The sequence below is a fragment of the Microtus ochrogaster genome, chromosome 6, assembly GCF_000317375.1.
Source record: "Microtus ochrogaster isolate Prairie Vole_2 chromosome 6, MicOch1.0, whole genome shotgun sequence".
Lineage (NCBI taxonomy): Eukaryota > Metazoa > Chordata > Mammalia > Rodentia > Cricetidae > Microtus > Microtus ochrogaster.
In genome coordinates this window covers 85142615-85157117 of record NC_022013.1, presented here as the reverse complement: position 1 = coordinate 85157117, position 14503 = coordinate 85142615, and the positions used below count along the sequence as shown (strand labels likewise).

Here is a 14503-nt window from a genome sequence, read left to right as displayed (position 1 = left end):
AGCACCCAGCAGATACCTAACAGATAGTGGCTCTTATCAGTGCAGGCTCAGAAACTGAAGCCTGACCTTGTGTTTCCTATGATATAATTTAACTAGAAAGTGGCAGAAGTAACATCAGAACTCAGATCCTCTGGTAATTTTGTATATGGAGTCTCTTCCATTAAGATCATCTTGTTTGCATTCTGAAGAGACTAATTTCAAAGGCAAAAATGAGATGGCAGAAAAACCCCTGAGAATAATGGTCTAGATTCCAAAGAAAGAAAGAACAACTACACGTAAGTGCCTGTGCACATAAACACACAAGCAAGCACACACACATCCCAAAATATGAATGAGGATGGGATGACCCAGACACAAAAGTTTCAATAAGACGTTTTAATGATCACTAGAGCATAATTATGCCTCTTATTAAATGATTAATTAATCAAAAGACTCGGAGAAAAGGTCATGCTGAATGTTAATTATACATCCTTAAAAGAATTCCAAAGATATTAACAACCATATTCATTACAAATTAATTTAATCTTTAGGAAGGCAGTTTGGCATTATCTTTAAAAATTCAAAATGCATATATCCTTCTACCAAAAAAATATAATTAGAAATTTATCATGAAATTAATTTTTAGAAGTATACAAAAACCTAAAAAATGTTGGGTATATTATTAATGATAACAAGTTTGGGAGAAAATCTAAACATTCATTAATAAGAAAATTATGATAATGGCAAATACATCTATGTGTTTATGTGTATGTGTATATGTATATATATATGTGTGTATATACATATAGATATATAAAATAAAATATATTTGGTAATACAAAATAGTCTCTAAATATGAAAAAAGAAATCAAGACATGGAAGAACCGGAACCAAAACAACCTGTATCTACTTTTATAAACATATACAGACTTTCAAATATGTCCGTACAAAAACCTTAACAGTGGTATGATGGTTTAAACTGAAACACACCACCAAATGTGTGGGCTTTAAAGTACAGGCTGGACCCGCGGCTGGTGCTACTGGTAGCTGACAGGATCACAAGGGCACTAATGTCATCAGTGAAATAATCCACTGAATCCACAGCTAAAGGGGGGACTAGGAGAAGTGCTGGGGGAGAAGTGGTGGCTGCTACCTGGCTTTGACTATTTGCCCTAACAGGAACATACATGTAATTATGCCTGTCTCTATCTCTCCCCTTTTACCCTTCCTTCCTTTCCCTCCTTTTTCTTTTTTCTTTTTTTCTTTTTTTGGTTTGTTTGTTGTTTGCTTGTTTGGGTGTTCTGTTTTGTTTTGTTTTTCGAGACAGGGTTTCTCTGTGTAGCTTTGGAGCCTGTCCTAGAACTAGCTCTTGTAGACCAGGCTGGCCTTGAACTCACAGAGATTCACCTGCCTCGACCAGGCTGGCCTTGAACTCACAGAGATTCACCTGCCTCTGCCTCCCGAGTGCTGAAATTAAAGGTGTGCACCAGACTCCTTCCCTCCTTCCTTGACAAAGCCTATTCAAACTACACAAATATTAAATTTAAAACTGAAAAAAAAAATAACAAGTAAAACAATCACCATTTTGGTTTTGCTTTTAAAAAGATGAAAAGGGGAGCAGACAATGGCCATGGGTGTGACCGAGAACAGACACACAGGAGGACGATCTGAACCTTGCCTGAACAGCTCAGTAGTCTTACCTGACACTTGGCACTGCAGTATTTGGCGATTCGGCATTGAGAACACCGCATCAGTTTTTCCTTCCTGTTGGAAACAAATGAGAAACATTTATGACTGAGCAAAGAAAACACAAATCAGCACGCTGATACCACTAGTTCTGCAGAGTCCTCACATAGGAGGCGTTAGGACTTAGACTTATTTTTTTTTAGGGGCTATAGCAATGCTTGCTGCTCAAGCATGAGGACTGAGCTTGGAATCTAAGCACCCACATAAAAGCTGGGTTTGGCGGTGTGCACGTTTATCCCTAGTGCTAGCAAGAGCAGAAGCCAGGCGGATCCCAAAACATGCTGGCTACTGTCAGCCAGCCCAAACGGTGAGATCTAAGTTCAATGAGAGACTCTGTCTCAAAAACAAGGTGGAAAGCATTAAAGGAAGCCACACAAAGTGGCCTCTGGCTTCTACGCACATGCACAAAGAGGCATATTGGATACGCGCGCGCGCACGCACACACACACACACACACACACACACACACACACACGGGGCTGTGGTATCAGGTTGTAATATAGCTATTTCCTCTCAGTTTGATGATCATCTCCATCTTGATGCAGAGCGGCTATGATGACCCTCGAGAGATCCAGCCTATTAACCCCTCACACAGGGAGAAGACCAGATTATGAGGTTGAGGAGATCCTGTCAGATTCATCCCTTCCCTCAGAATTCCAATCACCACCACACGAGTAGAGGGTTGAATAAGTCAGGGCTTCTCTGTGGCCCTAGCCACTTACAGGCCACCTACAGGTCACCTAGTGGATATCCTGATGTAGCTGCTTGTGAATCACCCGGGTTCCTGTAAGTCACCTCAACAAATTCACCAGTTCAGCAGGCCGGGCTTGGGTGGAATCCTTTCTTTAGTTTTCAGTGCCCTCTCTAGCTTAGGTGAATAGTTTCTCACACACACCCAAAGAAAAGGACATACAACAAAGATATTCAACATAATTTTAACATGCTAACCAATTTAAAACATAGGGTACAGAGGCATTAAGAAAATTCACATCTGGGGTCTAAGGACATAGCTCACTCAGTGCCTAATATGTATGAAGTCAACCCCTACTAACAACAAAAAAACAGACTATTCACACGTTGTACAATCAACATTACTGCTAATTTTCTTTTCAAGCTAAATCTAATTGATATATAACAATATTCCTATCAGAAAACTTCTATTCACGGGAACATTTCTCTCTCCATAGGGAACCCCAGGTCAATACATCACCTGGACAAAGTACAGACGGGGCTTCTCTTATCTGAAATGTCTGGAACAAGACAAGCATTTAGGATTTGAGATTTTCCTGGTTACAGTATTTTAATTGAGATGAGATGATTTAGAGCTGGGAACCAATTCTGGACACAAACGTCACTTCCATTTCTCACATACTTTGTGCAGAGAGCCTGAAGTGACTGCATTTTTAGTACACTTGTGACTGAACGCAACCTGATACACTTGGTCAGCACGGGATTTTCCCTCAGCGAGTGAATGTTCAAAATGTCTCAGACTTTAGAGCAATTTAGGTTTTTCAATCATCTGATTGCGGATTCCCAAACTGTATTCTGTACACTTGAAATATAAAAAGACAAATTATGAGTCATCTCCCCAGATCACCGAAATCATACATCCTAGGTACAGAGCTTATCGAGCTTCATAACATAGACTCCTGCTAAGAAATGACTTAGAAACTCCATTAAATCCCACTTCAGACAGGCAGGATTAGGACTGAGATGCATCAGAGCTGTCTTTCCCAAGTCACCTGAGCAACTACTACAACAAAATCAGACATTTAAAAGACCAAACATAAAATTAAAGGAGCAAGTCTGGTAACATTAATGGTGACCAACAAAGAGAAGACAGTGAACTGGTGGACAGAGTCCCGGCAGGTCAAAGCACCAACGGTCAGAATATAACAAAGTCAATGGGAAAACAGAAAGACTCAGGGTGAGCATTTACTGGTGTGCTGGGCACGGTACCATGCTCTGTTCATCTAACGCATGCTTCACTTGGAAGAGCCCTCTAAGATGAACAGCCTTACTGTGTCCACTTTGGAAATATTTAATATATTTTGAAGAGATCAAAAGTAGATGCTAGCTGGGTGTGGCGGCATACACCTTTAAACCCAGCAGAGACAGAGGCAGGGGGATATCTGTGATGAACCAGTGTGCTATACATAGTGAGACGACAACCAGAGCTACATGTGAGATCCTGTCTTAAAAAATACAAATAAATCAGAGAGAGAGAGAGAGAGAGAGAGAGAGAGAGAGAGAGAGAGAGAGAGAGAGATGCTACAGTAGAAATTAGCTAGGGAAGCATGAGGTGACTGTGCCATGTGACTCCGCGAGGTGACAACAACCTTACTGAAAATGAGAACTTGATCATCCACTACCTTTCCACTGGAGGACCTGGCTGAGAGCAGGGCATGGCATGGAGTGATGCCATGGAAAGAAGGGTAAAAGGGGAGCTGCCAAATTCTACACACTAAACAGCAAACCAAACCAACCGACCTGGCCGGAATTTTGCTTCTAACCATCCAATTCTACTGCCACTTATGAAGAAAACGGGAGAAAAAATGAATTTACTCATGCTTCAAACAAAAAGGCACGCAAGATGAGAAGAGAAGGCCACATCAGGCAAACTATAAAAAAAAGCCCATGTGGTCAGATCAATATCAGGAAAAGGTTAAAAGAATCATAAGAGATAAAGGAGGTCAAAGGGTAATGATAAAAGAAGACCCCAGGCACTCACTAGCTGTCATGTATCCAGTAACAAATATATCAAGTCTCAAAATATATAGAGTACAAATAATGGACCTTTAAGAGAAAAAATGAACAACACACAATTAAGTCAATATTTGAAAAACCTTAAAACAATGTCTGGAATACAGGAAGCACCATGCAAGAGGTAGTTATCATATAAAAAATATAATAATGTATATAAAATGTACAATAATGTATATGAAAATACAGACGCTCTACTGGAGATTCACTGACCAAGCAAATAAGGAAAAAGTAACTTGGCGAGTCACTTGCACCTGTCATGTGGCTGTGTCGTCACATGACTTTTTCTAGCATCACTGGCCACTCCCAAAAAGTACCCAGGAGAATAAATAGTACCAGTCATTTTCTCTACCAATGGAGAGATTAGGAAACATTTTTTTTTTCAAGACAGCGTTTCTCTGTAGCTTTTGGGCCTGTCCTGGAACTCGCTCTGTAGACCAGGCTGGCCTTGAACTCACAGAGATCCGCCTGCCTCTGCCTCCCACGTGCTGGGATTAATGGCATGCGCCACCACTGCCCAGCTTAGAAAACATTTTTTAAACATACTTTTTCCCAAAGATTTATTATTTGTTATGTTTACAGTGTTCTGCCTGCAGGCCAGAAGAGGACACCAGATCTCATTACAGATTGTTGTGAGGCACCATGTGGTTGCTGGAAATTGAACTCAGGACCTCTGGAAGAACGGCAGAGCCATCTCCCTAGAAAATGTTTTTTTTGTTTTGTTTTGTTTTGTTTTGTTTTTTCTTTTTCGAGACAGGGTTTCTCTGTGGCTTTGGAGCCTGTCCTGGAACTAGCTCTGTAGACCAGGCTGGTCTCGAACTCACAGCCTAGAAAATGTTTTTTAAGAAAAGCAATAAAGTCTCTTCTGGATATGTGAGACACGCTTCTATATTGTCTGAGGAGCAGAGGAGTCACGATGAAAATTAGGAGATATAGTTTAAGAAAATAATGAGGGAAATGAGGGAAACTTGTACTAAAATAATACAGAAAAATTTTAACTTTAAATATTCATGTAAAAGAAGAAAAGCTGAAACTAAATGGGTTAAACATGCAAATCAAGAATTTAAATTAGAGCCAGACAGTGGTGCACATCTGTGATCCAGGCACTCAGGAGATGGAGGCAGGAGGATTACCTCTGAGGCACTACCTCAAAACACAAACAAACAAATAACAAGAAAAAAAAAGACACATTTTATAATAATAGAAATCCAACAAAGGCAGAAAGTAAAAACTAAAATTGTATGCAAATGTTTTCAATGAAACGGTAGTACACAACGCTACAACAGAATGGATCAGCAAGCAAGAAAGAAAATGTTACCCAGTAACTCCTGTAAGGATGTTAGGAATAAGTAGGACTGTAACCAAAGATTTAGTCGTGATTTGAAACAACGCTGGGGAACCAACAGCTGCAAGGGGACTTTCAGTCTCCAGACTTGGCCACCGGCTCTCACACTGGTCACCTTCGTCTACAACAAACTCAAAATACAAGCTCTCCGATCTGACTTAAGTCAACGGCTATAATTATAGGAGGAAATAAGAGTAAACAGTCAGTCTTGCTTCTCTTTGTCTACCTCATTCAGAGGTTACTTCCGTTGCCTGGAAATAAGGATTCCCAACTGCACAAATTTCTGGTGTTTACTTCTAAGAAATAGTGAATGGAATCGAGATATTGACGGATATCAGTGATGAACAGCAGCCAGGACCACACCCGCTCCACCGCCCTTCCACAGCTCCCAACAAGGAGCCACAGCGCATCCTAGCGCAGCATTGTCCCGAACTAGGCAAGATGACCCAGGCAACGGAATAGTTCAACTGCTGCTTGCTTTGGCCAGAAATTCCACCATGAAGCCATCAGATGGTCACAATTTTTATAAACAAATAAATAGATTTTAATTCTCAAGTTCCAAAAACAAAGCTAACTGAATCTATGGAAAACTGTGAGTTCTTGTTTAGAGCAGCCAGGGGTTCCAAGTAGAGTCCCACTTTCCTCTTGGGGTGCACTTAGATGCTGGGGGTAAGGACCCCTGCTGAGAAGCTCTTGAACAACAGAAGAAAAAGGAGGAAGACGAAGAATCAAGGCCTGCAGGCATTTTAGAAAACATTCTCCTCTCTCTCTCTCTCTCTCTCTCTCTCTCTCTCTCTCTCTCTTAAGCGCATCAAATGAAAAACAAAGCTGCACTTCTTGAAAGCAGCAGCGAGAAATGCATACATCAAATCAAAACCAGAAATAACTAGTAATCTTTCAGAAAAGAGACCGCTTATTTTAGGCAATTCCTGGGACTAAAAGGAGAAACACTGAATGAAAATGAACGAAGAACAGGTTTTTATGTAAATCGTGAGGCTTTTTCTAAATGTGGCAAAACACAAGCAAAATGCCCTAGAAGTGTGAGGCTCCTGGTGACTCCATGGGCCCGCGGAGAACCTGCTGGGCGTGAAGGGACCACAGCACCGCCACGGGCAAACGACCTAAAGTCACTGGGCGTGAGGGGACCACAGCACCGCCACGGGCGAACGACCTAAAGTCACTGGGCGTGAAGGGACCACAGCACCGCCACGGGCGAACGACCTAAAGTCACTGTGTTCTTTTGAGTCTCCGGCTCTTGCGCAAGCAATGAATGAGGTTGGAGGAGGATGCAAGTTGTGCACGTTATCAGGGGGAGTATGGTTGTCCTGGGGTAGAGAAGTGACGAGGGGTTCATTTTCAGGTTGTAGGAGCATCGCTTTGCAAGGACATTATCCCAAGGGTGGCAAGGGTCCACTCAGAACTGGCATTTCTCTCATAACTGAGACTTGACTGGCTATGTTGAAGACCAGAACACAGACATTTCCATTTGCCCACAATTCTTTTTTTTTTGGGGGGGGGGGTTCGAGACAGGATTTCTCTGTGGTTTTGGAGCCTGTCCTGGAACTAGCTCTGTAGACCAGGCTGGTCTCGAACTCACAGAGATCCGCCTGCCTCTGCCTCCCGAGTGCTGGGATTAAAGGCATGCGCCACCACCGCCCGGCCTTGCCCACAATTCTTAGCACGTGCACCAAAACAATAAGAAGCCAAAAATGGTGATTTCTTTCTCAAGTTATTGAGAAGAAAATTTCTGTGAAGAAAAAACAAACAGGTCTGGGATGTAGCTTGGTTGGCAGATTGCTTGTGGAGCATGCAGGCCCCTTGTGCTGGCTTCCAGGACCCTTGTGTGGAGGCACAACTGTAGAATTTCAACATGAAAGAGGCTCTAAGAAAATAATCCGGTTTCCCAGGGTTCTACCTACTTCAAACTTGGAGGCAAAATTTCATCGGCCCTCGGGTCTACGGTCCACATCCAGGGGCCATCAGCAAACTGAATAAAATCTCAAAGCCCAAGGTTGAGTGTGTAGCTGACTGACAAGACAGACCTTGGGAAAGAAATCTGAGCCACGAAACAAGAGAATTGGGTAAAACTTATGTTACTTACAACTGTCAGGGAAAATACTGATTTGGGCAAACTGACTTGACACTACACAGCATAAAACCAGTTATAAGGATGATTCTATGGGTAGAATTTCTAAGAAAATATTGTTCACACCACTGAGATATAAGATGGTCTGGGAGAAGATGTACGTGAGGGCTTCCGACAACTTCCACGAGCAACTCTCAGGATTAAATCCCATGGAGAAAAACATTCTTTACATGGAGAAAGCCAAACATAGCTAGGTAAAGAAAGTCTAAATAGATGCTTTTCATGCAAAAAGACCATAGTAATAATATATCTTTACAAAATTTTCATGCTTGTATCTTTGAAATCTGAGCATTAGGATTCATTAAAAATGGCGATGCTGTGTGGGCAAAAGCTTGGCTGATTCTTCGTGGAAATTCTACACTATGAGAAAAAGATTATCTCAATTAAAATCATGCTACTCTTCCAGAGTATTGAAATTACTATAACTCTAACTAAATGAAAGATGCTAGAAAATGCTAAACATAAGACCTCCCTTTGGCTTGAATATTCAAAACAATTTAGAGACAGGATCTTCCGTTTTCTTGTTGCCAAATCGTAATTACGCTGGTTTGGGCCCAAAGGCCTTTTTCAGAATTAAAGAGATTCACTCCAGCATCCATATAAACTAACAAATGATTTTTAATACAAAGCAACAGATGTGGTCAAAGAATATAACTCCATGAGAAACAGAAAGCAGAAGTGATTTAGGTTTGTTTTCCTGTGTTCCCTATCAGTGTATCTCACAATTCTAGCATATAAAGTAGAAAATAAGAAAACATAATGACTAATATTTCAGGGAAATTGAATCTCCTGCTCACTGGCACCAAACCCTCCTGGAAGGAAAACAAGCAATTTAAATCCTTACTAACTCTTAAACAAAGGGATGGCAAATATCAGGGGAGGTGGCTACCCACTGGGACCTGCCCTGTCCACTGTCCTCAGATCCCTAAATTAAAGCCATTGACTTTATGGGCTACGGGTACATAAACTCCAGAGTTCAGTGAGGGACCACAGTGAAACCGTGTAGGCTGTGCACACAATTGTCGGGGAGCAATGTGGTGAAAGCGGGGAGCCACCGCAGCCAAGATCAGTTGGGCAGACAGCTTGTGCAGAAAGGGCCGCGGTGAAAAGAGAATTCGGGAAGTCATGGGCTACCCAAGACCCGAGTTCAAACAGAAGAAGTCACTTTCTTGTGGACAGACTATTGAGCAGGAGTGGGTGTGAGGGCTGTGGTACAGGAAAGGGAGTTAATTCCTTCAGCAACAGGATAGCTACCATGACAGACAAGCGAATCGGCTGAGGCTATCGACCACGAGAGATAGGCGAATACGCTGAGGCATTTTCAAATGGTGGTAATTCCCTCTAACTCTCTGCCTTATATGGCATATATAATTTCATTCAAGGAGACATACCACATCAGAACGGAGGAAAAATAAGGTTTTGCATGCCTCTCCCAGGGCTGCTGAAAAAGCAAAATCTACATGTGTGTAGTAGTGCTCACTCATTCAATCAGTTTACAGGCATCGCTTTAAAACCCTCATGACCAAGAGCAAGCAACCCTGGCCTTAAATGTTGCCTGGCATCCTGTGCTTCCTTCATTGCTTCGTACAGGCACCAAAGCCTCCACTGCTTCGTACAGGCACCAAAGCCTTCACTGCTTCGTACAGGCACCAAAGCCTTCACTGCTTCGTACAGGCACCAAAGCCTTCACTGCTTCGTACAGGCTCCAAAGCCTTCACTGCTTCGTACAGGCTCCAAAGCCTTCACTGCTTCGAACAGGCACCAAAGCCTCTACCCTTGTTAATTTCAATTCAGCACCAATGGCTGCCTAGACTGTCTCGTCAAGGTCTAACTTGGAAGCAGTAAAAATGTTTTTTTGAATCTTTCCTTTATGGAAATTAAAGCCAGGGGAGACTATTAAATCTCCAATGATATTAAAAGGCAATTATGACTTTTACCTCCCATTTGCTGTGTGCACAGTATCTGTAACAAGTTGAGGAGCAAATTAACATTCTTTTTTGAGAGCACAGATTCCAACTCTCCCCATTATACGAACAATTGTCTGCTACAAGGCTTTACAAGTTGTAGGTCATGTTGATAGTCAGTAATTGAAAATTGGTGACACTCTTGGTAATGAAGTATGCTAGGATTTTTTTTTCTGGCAAGACAGACGTGCGCGCGCGCACACACACACACACACACACACACACACACACACACACACTAGAGCCAAAATACCAAAAGAAGGACTTTTTTTCAGTGATCCTAGAAACCTTTTCAGCCAACTCTAGATATACAACTTTGATATCCTAAAAGTATTTGATTCTCCCTAAATCTTAAAGTCTAAAATGATTAAAAAAAAAAAAAACAAAAACAAAAACAAAGAAACCTCTGGCTCTGCCCAAAGATTCAAATCAAGTACCACTTTAGTATTGCTAACGCAGACACCACACAGCATAAACACTGAAAATACCACAGGTAAAATTCCAATGAGCTCTAATACACCAACGATGGTTTACATCCAAAAACACCAAGTCCTGTGTATTCAACCTATTTTATTACTTTCTAAAGATATTTTTTCCTTTCCTTTTCTAAGTGCTTCAGACAGAACACAGGATCACACACAACCTAGGCAAAGGATCTAAGACCAAGCCCATTAGTGTTTTCTTCTCAAATACAGCAGTATGTCTTACCATCCATGTGGTTTCTGCCTTTCAAGATTAAGGTCAAGCCAGTCATGATGGCACATGCCTTTAACCCCATTACTTAGAAGGCAGAGGAGCTGGAGGACAGTATGGTCTACAAAGCAAGTTCCAGGTTGGCCAGGACTACACAATGAAAGAGAGAGAGAGAGAGAACGAACTATGATAAAAAAAAAAAAATCTGGATAATATGAAGTGACTAAAATCTAATTCTTAAAAATTTTACATATAAATATTTAAGCATATTATATATTTATAAACACAAATATGATTATTTTATTTAAAAGCCCATTCTATCTGACCCTTGAGTAAAGAATGCCTCATAAACATATACTATATGGCTCAGATACAAATATATACATACACCTTAATTATAGTGTTGGGGCTGGAGAGATGGCTCAGTGGTTAAGAGCATTGCCTGCTTTTCCAAAGGTCCTGAGTTCAATTCCCGGCAACCACATGGTGGTTCACAGCCATCTGTAATGAGGTCTGCTGCCCTCTTCTGACCTGCAGACATACATGCAGACAGAATATTGTATACATAATAAATAAATATTAAAAAAAGAAAGGCATGCTTTTTCCATATTAAATCTAGATTCTTAGCTGGGCGGTGGTGGCGCACGCCTTTAATCCCAGCACTTGGGAGGCAGAGGCAGGAGGATCTCTGTGAGTTCGAGACCAGCCTGGTCTACAAGTGCTAGTTTCAGGACAGGCTCCAAAACCACAGAGAAACCCTGTCTCGAAAAAACAAAAAAAAAATTATAATTATAGTGTTAATTTAAATCTCAACTTATTTTATCTTTCCATGTTGACAGAACTGGTTCTATATCTACACAAAGGTCACTAAGTTAGTGACAATGTTCTTACTATTATAAACTAAACTACAATGAACCCTGTAGAATGTGTAGTGCTGGAAGTGAAATCGCCGAGCTGTAGGAACACACACTTGAACAATTTTGTGCATTAACAAATGGGTCTCCAACATGGCTGCAGACATGCACACTCCTATGGCAGTGTAAAGAGCTGCCCTGAAAGCCTACCCTGTCAACTCCTGATAGCCAGGCGGAGAATGTGAGATGCTGCTTCACTGTGTGCTGTTGGGCTCCTCATCACAAGCAGCCGGGTGAGAACATCTTCACACACCCATTCACACACCCATTCACACGCCCATTCACACACCCATTCACTGTTATGGCTTCTCTTCCACGGACTGCTTGCTCATCCACAGTCACTGAGTGTAGGGATAAGTCCCGCCCCTTAGCGGCGTGTTTGCCTAGGGCTAATGTTTGCCTATAAATTTGGCGAGCTTGCCCCCAGCCACTGCTTCTGCTTTCCAGGTCTCCGCAGGAATGGTGGTTCTGTAAGTCTATTAAAGCTGTATATATATTTACAATCTGTCTGCATTCGTTTATGGCGTTACAACTGAGTATTCTCATGGAGCATATTTTGCTGTCTATGTGCTTTATAAATTAATTTCTCTAAGACTGCACTTCTCCCTCAGCAACGCTCTAAGAGAATTAGGTGTAATAGTTGAACCATTGATGTTACAGTCACATTAACCTGGGATTGAGGTGTAGTTTACCTTTAGTTACGAAACAGTGGGCAATTTAACTGCACTGAACTAAAATAAGAGTAAACAACAGGACAGATTAACCATACCTTAAAAAATAATCCAAAATATGAAGTGCTCTGAAGTCACAACACAGTTAAGTGTCAACCATTTGGTAAGGCTAGTATCCCTAACTAAACAGTCTTTTGAAAACTTTTATATACTTTTATCTAAAAGAATAGACTCACTGCATTCCTGACTTCGTGCATTGCTGAGGAAAATACCTGACACAAGCGACCTAAGGAGGGAAAGGTTATTTTGGTCTATATTCAAGGGTAAAATCCACCATGGCAGGAAACGAGGGAAGGATTATTTTGGTCTATATTCAAGGGTAAAATCCATTGTGGCGGGAAACCATGGCAGCAGGAGCATACTACAGGTTGGTCACGCTGTGTCCATACTCCCAAAGTAGGGAAACAAGTGGAGTACTCAGCTCTTCTTCAGTTTTATTTGGTCCAGGACCCCAGCCAACAGAATGGTGTTGCTCACGTTTAGGACGGGTCTTGTAACCCAACCCGATTTATCTCATCTAGACATTCCATCACAGACATTGGTGATATATCCATTGGTGGTTTATATCCACGGTGCTTCTCAATCTTGTCAAGCTGACAGATCAGTACCAACCACTCTCAAAGACAAGAGAGAAGCGAATATTTTGGGGTTTCTACCGAGATGATAGAAGAGGCTAAGAAAATGTTAACACAACAGCTTTCTCTCATTGCTACACATTAGGCTGCTATGAAACATCTTTCAATACAGAGAAGATAATTGCCTCTTTTCAGGTAAGTTCACCCATTTCACCACAAAGCAATATCCCGGTTTATTGCTCATTTATAATAGTATCGGGAGATGAAAATTTGTAACTGATCAGCCTTGACGAAACTGAAAGAATCCCAATAGCAGTAAATTAAAGCATCCATTTTCCCCAAGAGAAAATTAGAGAAACAGTTTTTAAAATACCATTACTTGAATGCGTTTTCAAAATTATGTGCTACCTTAAATGGCAAATTTTAATTGTCTCTTAAAGATCTCCTTTTGAATGTCACATCCTTCCTGTTGTTGCTGCTCTTCCTTCTACTGGTCCATTTAGACGACTTGGGAATTTTTAGTTAGTTCTACCATGGGTTGCAGAAGGTTCTGGGAATTGAACTTGGGTCGTGGCACTTGCGTGGCAAGCGCTTGAACCTGCTGAGCCCTCTCATTGGCCTTTTTACTTTATTTTATTTGCTATTTTCTTAATAACTTGATACTTCTACAAACTCGAAACTGATTTTTATGACCGCGTTTTTCCCTCAATGGAGTAATTTTGAAATCAAAATGACAAGTAAAAATAGAAGATGCTTTAAAATGTGTTTTACAGTGAATTTTTTCAAAGTGCATCTGTCTCTCCCAAAAGACAGCTGCCATGAAGTCTGGCGTCCCGGAATACTTAAATTTACAGTGTAAAGTAAGTTCCAGTGAGCTGCTCTCTGATTGGGTGGCCAGAGCTCCTGCCCTCATTCTGCATCGGAGCATGGCCTCTGCACTGTCTTCTTTCATTGGTTTCCCAGTACCTGACATCTAACCAAGCAATTGGCAGGTAATCTAATAGTCAGCGAACGAATAAGTGATGTGGACACTTCAGCCCAACGAAAATCTTTAAAAAAAGAGAACATGCCATTTTATACAGAGACATGACTTTCACCTCCCTACTCTCAACTGTTCCCTCGGCAGCCATGAGAAAATGCTGACACAATGGCGAGACCCCAAGCCCCTACTATCATCTAAATAAAACAGTAGCAAAATGAAGAAAACCCCTATTGTCACACACAGACATGACGTCCACACTAGGATTCCGGAGACGTTTCAATTTCTTAGCCAGCCCAGAAACATCAGGTGCTCTCCCGTTCAAGCCAAGACTTCCGGACTCACACTAAAAGTGAATGGGGTAACAGTATGGAACTATCACTTTCTGAAAGGAAACCTCCAGAGAACAGGAAGCCAGGAGGGGGGAGAAATTAAGAAGTCATGTAGAGTCAGGCATGGTGGCACACACCTTTGACCCCAGCACTTGGGAGGCAGAGGCAGGTGGATCTCTGAGTTCAAGGCCAGCCTGGTCTATAAAGTGAGTTCCAGGACATCCAGGACTACATAGAGAAACCCTGTCTTTAAAAAAAAAAAAAGAAAAAAATGAAAAAGAAGGAACAGAAGGAAGAGGAAGAAGAGAAGGAGGAGGAAGAGGAAGAAGAAGAAGA

At 41.5% G+C, this 14503-nt stretch overlaps 1 protein-coding gene across 1 annotated transcript in view; it reads right to left on the bottom strand.

Moving 5' to 3' along the window:
* Smyd3 (SET and MYND domain containing 3) overlaps positions 1 to 14503 on the bottom strand; it is a 567552-nt gene that overhangs the window by 447786 nt on the left and 105263 nt on the right. Inside the window, exon 2 of the mRNA XM_005348982.2 lies at positions 1680 to 1743. Coding sequence (XP_005349039.1) covers positions 1680 to 1743 — 64 coding nt within the window. The remainder of the gene's footprint in view (positions 1 to 1679; positions 1744 to 14503) is intronic.